This window comes from Mustela nigripes, chromosome 2, assembly GCF_022355385.1.
Source record: "Mustela nigripes isolate SB6536 chromosome 2, MUSNIG.SB6536, whole genome shotgun sequence".
In the NCBI taxonomy this organism is placed as follows: Eukaryota; Metazoa; Chordata; class Mammalia; order Carnivora; family Mustelidae; genus Mustela; species Mustela nigripes.
This window is the reverse complement of record NC_081558.1, coordinates 92,789,521-92,798,136: the sequence shown is the minus strand read 5'-3', so window position 1 is coordinate 92,798,136 and position 8,616 is coordinate 92,789,521. Positions and strand designations below refer to the sequence as shown.

The 8,616-nt window shown below is 42.7% G+C and overlaps 1 protein-coding gene across 2 annotated transcripts in view; it reads right to left on the bottom strand.

Moving 5' to 3' along the window:
• PCCB (propionyl-CoA carboxylase subunit beta) overlaps positions 1-8,616 on the bottom strand; it is a 104,520-nt gene continuing 95,904 nt past the window's right edge. For both annotated transcript variants that reach the window (XM_059390974.1, XM_059390975.1), the window contains 5 exons: positions 3,792-3,899; positions 3,444-3,544; positions 2,954-3,052; positions 1,492-1,591; positions 1-319 (listed from right to left, as the gene is read on the bottom strand). In XM_059390974.1, the coding sequence (XP_059246957.1) occupies positions 198-319; positions 1,492-1,591; positions 2,954-3,052; positions 3,444-3,544; positions 3,792-3,899 (530 nt within the window). In that variant the 3' untranslated portion in view covers positions 1-197. The remainder of the gene's footprint in view (positions 320-1,491; positions 1,592-2,953; positions 3,053-3,443; positions 3,545-3,791; positions 3,900-8,616) is intronic.

Sequence of the window (8,616 nt, the reverse complement as noted above, 5' to 3'; positions counted from 1 at the left end):
AGCAGTTAAAACAAATTTTTAATAAAGTAAATAATTTTAACAGTAAGGCATAAATGAAATCTTCCTAGAATTTAATAAACAACCAATTCAAGTAATTACCAGTATTTAGATTTCTGGGTACCATGATTGCAAAAAGCAAGGACAGGTATGAATGGCCAGGCAGTAACTGGCTCTTGGTTTATTATCCTTCGACTCATTTACAGTGGAATATTGGCATGTTTCCTCCAAGGGCGCTGTACCTTCTTGCTGGCCAAGACATCCAGATCACAGCAGATTCGTGCTCTTGTAGAGGAAGGCTGGATGATGTCATCCACAAATCCTGGTGAAGCACAGAAAAGGAAGTAGATCATCTGCATCCCCAGATAATGCCACCCCTCAATCTATGTTCAGCCTGGGCACCATCACTGGGGCCAAAAGTGTGAGCCAGACCCAAGTTACTGTAAGTGGGCGTGGGCCCTGTGAACCTTCCCCTGCATCCTAGGAGCATCCCTGTTCCTCTGGCAGGGCCCCAACTCTGGGCCTGGAAGCACTTGGCAAGAGAATGAAATCTGATCCCTTCCCTGTCAAGATAAAGTCAACAGGAAGTAAAAGTTAAGAAAACACATTAGTATTTTCAAAAATCACTACACTTCCTCATGTCCCTGTAACACAAGTTCCTCTGCATGTGATTTCACCACTCCTCCCATCAGGATTCAATTTCCTCACTTGGCCTTGTGACTTGCTTTGAGCAACAGAATATGGCAAAGTGACACTGTTCAATTTCCAAATCTAGGTCTCAAGGTGCCTTGCAGCTTTTCCTCCTACCCTCATGTTACCCTCAAGACACCATAAGTGTGGAGTAGCCGCGTTAAAAATAAGAAACTATGTGCAGCGGTCAAGTGGACAGCCAACACCAGCCATGTAAGTGAAGCCATCTTGGACCATCCAGCCCCAAACTACCAATTCACTATCTTTGCATGATTTATCCCAGGCAAGACCAGCAGAAGAGCCACCTAACTGAACCCAGACCAGATCGATGACCCTCAGAAACATGAGCAAAAAAAAAAAGGAAGGGAGTGCCTAAGTGGCTCAGTTGGTTGGGCATCTGTCTCTGGCTTGGGTACTAGGATCAAGCCTCATGTCAGTCTCCCTACTCGGGGAGCCAACTTCTCCCTCTCCCCCTCTCTCTAATAAATAAATTCTTTAAAAAAAAAAAAAAAAAGTTGGTTGTTTAAGCCGCTCTGTTTTAGAGCAACTTTTTACACAAAACTTAAGTAACTGGAACAACACTAAGAAATTTAGCCATTTCAGCAATGTTGTTTTGATCCTGGTTACCAAAGCAGCATAGATACCATTCTTAAGTGATGACTGCCCAGGGACAATCCCACCCCTCACTCATCTCCAGGTTCAACTGCAAGGGCAAAGGGCAGTTATGTGAGACTTTGTGGAGTAAAAGAATCAGCAAGTGACCCAGCAAATGACCAAGGCTGCCCTCCCCACCACAGTCCCTACCTCTCACTGCAGCAGGAAAGGGGTTGGCAAACTTCTCAATATACTCTGCCTGAGCAGCTTCCACATTCTCATGCCCTTTGAAGATGATCTCCACAGCACCCTGTCATGAAAGTAGTTAATGAACTTAAATGGCAGTCCCAACCTTGGTAGACCTCCCTCAACTCACTACCACAGTGTGCGGTTGTGAACTTTGTGATAAATCCAAGTGCCCTGGAGAGAAAGGGCATAGAGGTAAACACTGTTGGAGTCAACCATCATGATTCCAGGGGCTATGTGATGGGACTTTCCGCTGTGGCCCCAATGACAGGCAGCCCAGGCAAAGCCAATAGTTTGTGTCCCCACATTCTATCCTACTCCGTCCACTTGCATCTATCCTTCTTTGAGGCCAAGATGTTTGGCCTATTTTCCACTGTTAGATCCATGGTCCCCTGTATCAAGGGAAATAAAATGCCCTGTTTCTTTTTTCTTATCCTGAGTATGCAATTCATTGGCCAAAGGCAGACAGACTGGACTGCAAATGTAGAAGTACAGAGGTCTAAAAGATGAGCCTTGACCTCAGAACCCCTAAAAGTCAGCTATGGGGAGAGCCAAGGGAGTTAGCTGGTACAATTCCAATAGCTGTTTCAAAATAGGAAAGGAGTGGGGACCACAGCAGGAAGTACAGCAGTCCCCCCTCATCCACAGTTTCAGTTACCCAAGATCAACCACACTCCAGAAGACAGATGAACCTCCTGACATTAGTGTCTATGTTCTTCACCTCCATCTTACCATCTCACATCACAAGAAGAGTGAGTAACAGATATTTTGAGACACCACATTCACACAACTTTTTTTTACAGTATATTGTTATAATCATTCTATTTTATTATTGTTAATTTCTTACAGTGCCTAGTTTATAAGTTAAACATTATCATAAGTACCTAAGTATGTATAAGAAAAAAACAGCATATATAGGGTTCAGCATTATCCTGGTTTTAGGCCTCCACTGGGGGTGTTGGAGCATGCCCCCTATGGATAAGGGGGAGGGGGCACTACTAGACCTTGCCCAGAGTCACCAGGGGTCAGAACTACAGTTCAGCTTCTGTGGGCTAAAAGGAATGGCTCTAGCCCCCACCCCCACCCCAAAGAGATGAGATGGAGTTACAGGGAATGTCCAATCTCCCAATGGCCAGTTCAGCTGACTCAACCCTTTCCCTTTTACTGATAATCTCAAAACCCCTTCAGGGGCCCTCCCATCCTGAGCATGAATACCAGCATGTGCCTGGAGGGAGATGGCAGGACAGGAGCCAGAGCTGGCCCTGGGGCTTAAGGAGGGAGACTTTCCAAGGTCTAGGCCCCAGCTCCCTAGAATCCTGGCCCATCAGAGGGATCCCAGCATCTCTCCAGCATTTCCCACCTATGAGCTCCTGCTAGGAGAATGGAGTACCTGCACCCAGCCAAAGGGAAAGCTAGAAGCCCTTACCTTTGCTCCCATGACTGCAATCTCTGCTGTAGGCCAGGCATAGTTGATGTCGCCACAAAGGTGCTTGGAGCTCATGACGTCATAGGCACCACCATATGCCTAGAAGAGACCCAAATGCTAAATGTTAGAGCCCGAGTCAAAGAGATCATGCCCTGAAACATCCTAAGAACCCAAGTGAATACAAAAAGAAGAGCCCTCCTGGGCTACTGAAGGCCCAGTGTCTCTGAGGCCAGGAAGCTGGAGCAGAGAATATCTGGACACAACCCAGAGGCCTTTCACAGTTACTATTCACCATCTTTGCTGGCTTTTCCCCCTGATGCTTCCAGTTCCCAGAAAGGACCACCAACATATCCACAGGGCTGTAAAAGATCTTTTTAAGGGTGAGCAAGGTGTACTCCTTTTCCCAACCCTCCTGAAACTCTTGGCCAGACCTCCAAAGATGGCCATGCTGCCAGGAGTCGGCTCACAGCCTCTGATACAAGTTCCTCACCTTCCTGGTGATGACTGTGACTTTGGGTACAGTTGCCTCAGCAAATGCGTAGAGAAGCTTCGCACCATGCCGGATGATGCCCCCATATTCCTGTGCTGTGCCTAGGTCATTAGGAAGAGTTACTAGATACAAGAGTTCTCACAAGGTTTGAGGGCCTATGAGGTCTTCCCCTGCTCCCCAAAGGGCTAGGACAGAGCAACTCCCATCCCACAGCCCCATCTTTCAGACATCTAGAATACAGAGATGTCACAAATCCTTAGAGAATTTTGCAAGAAAACCTCCAAATAAAGCAAGTGCCTTATCAGGCAAAAGCACCTCTCCCAGCCCCCACTTCTTTCAATGACTTACCAGGCAGAAAGCCAGGGACATCAACAAAAGTGATGAGTGGAATATTGAATGCATCACAGAATCGGACAAAACGAGCCCCTTTCACAGATGAATTAATATCCAAACATCCTAGAATGAGAGAGATTGTCCATGCTGAGCTTCTGGGCAATTTCCAGTTCCACCCACATGGGAATGTACCCTCAGCAAACCATCCAGAGCTGATTTTTATGGAGGCATCAAAGTTTCCTCATCAGGGAATGTGAAGGGAACCCTTACACACCAAGAAAAATAGGAAAGACACTTGCCACCCAACACTTGCCAAAGAGGGTCCAGGAGCAGTAGCCTCAGCTCTGAGGGCACAGGCTCTCTTGCTGGGAGCACAGGCTTGCAGACAGGGAGACTCTGCCTCACAAGCTAAAAGGACTGCTGCCACCAGGGTTACAGGCTGAGCTGCCCCCATGGAACCAGCAGTGGGAAGTATCATTCAAAGGCTGCTCTTAGCAACTCCCCATAGCTTGGCTTCAGTTATACCTGTGTGCCCTTGGGAATTTACTTTACTTTTCTGAGCCTGAGGTTCCTCCCCTGCAAAGCTGGGATGTTACTACCTCCTACCATAGTTGTAAGGATTAAAGGTGGTGGTATCTGTAAAGTGGCACAGAGTAAGAGCTCAATTACTAGTGTATCTCCTCTCCTAGAATAATTCCCAACCTACTGTATGAAGCCACATTACCCTGATGCCAAAACAAGATAAGGACATCTTAAGAGAGAAGAATGCAGACCAAAATCCCTCATGAACACAAAAATTCCTAAGATATTACCAAATCAAATCCAGCAATACACAAAAAACACGAATGCAGCCTGACCAAATGGGGTTTATCTCGAGAAGTCAGGGTTGATCTAACATGTGAAAACCAATCAAATTATACTAAACAGAGGAAAAAAACAATACAGTCTTTTCAACAAATAAAAAGAAAGATCTGACAACATCCAATATTCAGTCATAACTCAAAACCAGCATGGGGCACCTGGGTGGCTCAGTCAATTAAGCATCCAACTCTTGGTTTCAGCTAAGGTCATGATCTCCGGGTGAGGAGATCAAACCTGGTGTTGGCTCCACACTCAGAGTGAAGTCTTCTTGAGATTCTCTCTCTTCTCCCTCTGCCCCTACCCCACTCACATGCTCTCTCTCTAAAATTAATAAGTAAATCTTTAAAAAACAAAAACAACAACAACAACAACAAAAACAGAAACAAAACTACAAGTAACCTAGCAGTACAGTGGAATTTTCATTATCTGATAAGAGTATCTAAAAAAAAAAAAAACACCTTATATACACTCATGGATCAGAAGAATAGATAAATTCCCAAAGTGATCTATACCAGTCCTGGCCGAAAGAACTTTCTATGAATACTATCTGACTATACTATTCAACATGGTAGCCACTAGAGCTATTAAGCACTTGAAATACAGCTACTACAACCAAGAAACCAAGTTTCTAATTATATTCAATTTTAATTACATATTATTAAACTAATTAATTGCTATTTATATACCATAAAATAATTATATAATAAATGAATTAATAAAATATGTTATAATATAAATTATTAATCATATAGTATTAAATACTACAAACTACTTATCTTAAAGTTTAACAAGCTAGCATACTGAATAGACCTTTTTTTTTATTTAATTTCTTTTCAGTGTAACAGAATTCATTGTTTATGCACCACACCCAGTGCTCCATGCAATCTGTGCCCTCCATAATACTCACCACCTGGCTCCCCCAACCTCCCACCCCCCACCCCTTCAAAACCCTCAGGTTGTTTTTCAGAGTCCATAGTCTCTCATGGTTCATCTCCCCTTCCAATTTCCCTCAACTCGCTTCTCCTCTCCATCTCCCCATGTCCTCCGTGTTATTTGTTATGCTCCACAGATAAGTGAAACCATAAGATAATTGACTCTCTGCGTGACTTATTTCACTCAGCATAATCTCTTCCAGTCCCATCCATGTTGATACAAAAGTTGGGTATTCATCCTTTCTGATGGAGGCATAATATCCCATAGTGTATATGGACCACATCTTCCTTATCCATTCGTCCGTTGAAGGGCATCTTGGTTCATTCCACAATTTGGCAACCGTGGTCATTGCTGCTATTAACACCAGGGTAGAGATGGCCCTTCTTTTCACTACATCTGTATCTTTGGGGTAAATACCCAGTAGTGCAATTGCAAGGTCATAGGGAAGTTTAATAAGCTAGCATACTGAACAGACCTATATTTTTAAGCATCTTTCAAAATCATAGGCATTCTCTTATAAAAATTGATAAGCAGATTCTAAAATTCATATGGTAGGGGCACCTGGGTGGCTCAGTCATTAAGTGTCTGCCTTAGGCTCAGGTCATGATGCCAGGGTCCTGGAATTGAGCCCCACGTCAGGCTCCCTGCTCAGTGGGAAGCCTGCTTCTCCCTTTCCCACTCCCTCTGCTTGTATTCCCTCTCTCACTCTATCAAATAAAATATTTAAAAATAATAAATAAATGGAGCGCCTGGGTGGCTCAGTGGGTTAAGCCACTGCCTTCGGCTCAGGTCATGATCTCAGGGTCCTGGGATCGAGTCCCGCATCGGGCTCTCTGCTCAGCAGGGAGCCTGCTTCCTCCTCTCTCTCTCTGCCTACTTGTGATCTCTCTCTATCAAATAAATAAATAAAATCTTTAAAATAAATAAATAAATAGATAGATAAATAAATAAATAAATAAATATAATAAATAAAAATAAAATTCATATGGTAATACAAAGGAGAGAGAATAGTTAAAAACAATTTTTTTTAAAATTGGAAGACTTACGCTAGTTGCCTTATTCAAGACCTACGAAAAAAGCACAGTTTCGACTTCAGCACTATTAACATTTTGGACTGGATAATTCTTTGTTGATGGGGTTTGTCTTGTGTGTATAGGATGTTTAGCAGCATCTCTGGCCTCCACTCACTCGATGACAGTAGCACCCACTGTCCCCCAGAATCCACACTTGTGACAACCAAAAATGTTTCCAGGATCCTGACACTGCCCCAAGTTGAGAACCACTAAGAACTATGAAGCTGCAATAATCAAGGCAATATGGCACAGGCATAAAGGCAGACAAAATGACAATGAAACAGGATAGACTGTGAAGAAATAGAACCACACAACTGATTTGAGACCTGGCACCAAAACAATTCAACGTGGAAAGAAGTCTTCTTAACAAATGGTGATGAAACAATTAACAATCTATATTAAAAACACACACACACTCACACACCACCATGAAATTACTGTTTCATTCTATATACCAAAATTAATTCAAAATAGATCACAGACCTTAATATAAAACCCAGAACCCAAAACTAGGCAATAATATTGGACTATCTTTGCAACCTTGTAGTAGGCAAAAATTTCTTAGAAAGGACACAAAAGCTCTAATCACAAATAAAACCCATTAATAAATGGGGCTTCATCCAACGTTTAAAATAATGCAAATCTAAAGACACCCTTAATTTACTGAACACATACCTGACAAAGGACTCACATCCAAAATATATAAGGAATGCTAAAAATAATGAAAAAGAAATAACTCAGAAAAATAGGGAAACCTTTCCTCTTGCTAAATGCATTTTCTGAGATGTTCCATATCTTGTTTTGGACAGTGATAACAAGGTTAGATACAGATGTCAAATTGTCAAAACCTATCAAAATGAGCATTTGAAAGCTGTATATTTTATTGTGTGTAAATTATAATTCAATAAAAGAAAAATGTTTTAAATCTCCCTTCCTTCCTATCCAAAATCTATGTTAATGATCTGAAATCAAGAATCTGAGTGCTAACTCCCAGAAAAAAAAAAAAAAATCCTAAATTAAGAAACTGCAGAAAGTACCCAGAAGCTATACTCAAAATCAAATTGAAAAGAAAGATGAGCACCATCAACCAAAACAAGATGTAATCATTGGGGAAATGAACACAGAAATGGAAAACCTGCAGCCCCGAGCTGCCATGGAATGGGCCCCATGTCCAGAGGCCTGGTCTTAGCATCTTAGGCCAAGTCCCAGGGATATACAGAGAGCCTGGCAACCAGAGAGTACCCAAGGAGCCATGGCTAATTGCTAAAAGGAAAAAATGAGAACCAGAACAGAAGCTCCCTATCTGAGCCTCTGAAGCGGCCTTTTAGTAACAGGGAATGAAGAAGTCAATAAAACAAAGCTTTCTTCCAAAAAGCAGTAACCTACTGAACTTCCACATCTTACCTTTCCATAAATATCACAAAGAATTTTTAAGCCAAGTAAAAAAGAAGGAACCACAATGGATTCAAGTGTTCAGGCTCTAGCCAGAGCTGAGGAGGACCCCTGGTATAGACATCCTAGCTATTTTTAGAGAAAACTTTCAGGACAAGCAAAGCAGTTTTAAAAAGTGAGCCTGTGAAAGTCAACCTGTACCTGCAGACATAGTCATGGGTTAAGAAAGATCTTAAAGCAGACACAAGAAACCATGTGAAGTCCATGCCAGGGAATGACATAGCTAAAAGGAGAAACTAAAGGAATGTATGGGCAGTTATGAACTTACTGGAGGAACAAAATGCAATTTTCAATAGGTGTGGATTCCTGACTTTAAACACTTTTTCTAAACAACAAAATGGTGAAGTGGGCAGCTCCAAGCTCCTGTCCTCCACAGAAACATAACAAAACAAGCAGAAACTCTGGAATAACTGAAGGTTTACAACAATCAAAAGAAAGTCAAGGGCGCCTGGGTGGCTCAGTGGGTTAAGCCGCTGCCTTCGGCTCAGGTCATGATCTCAGGGTCCTGGGATCGAGTCCCG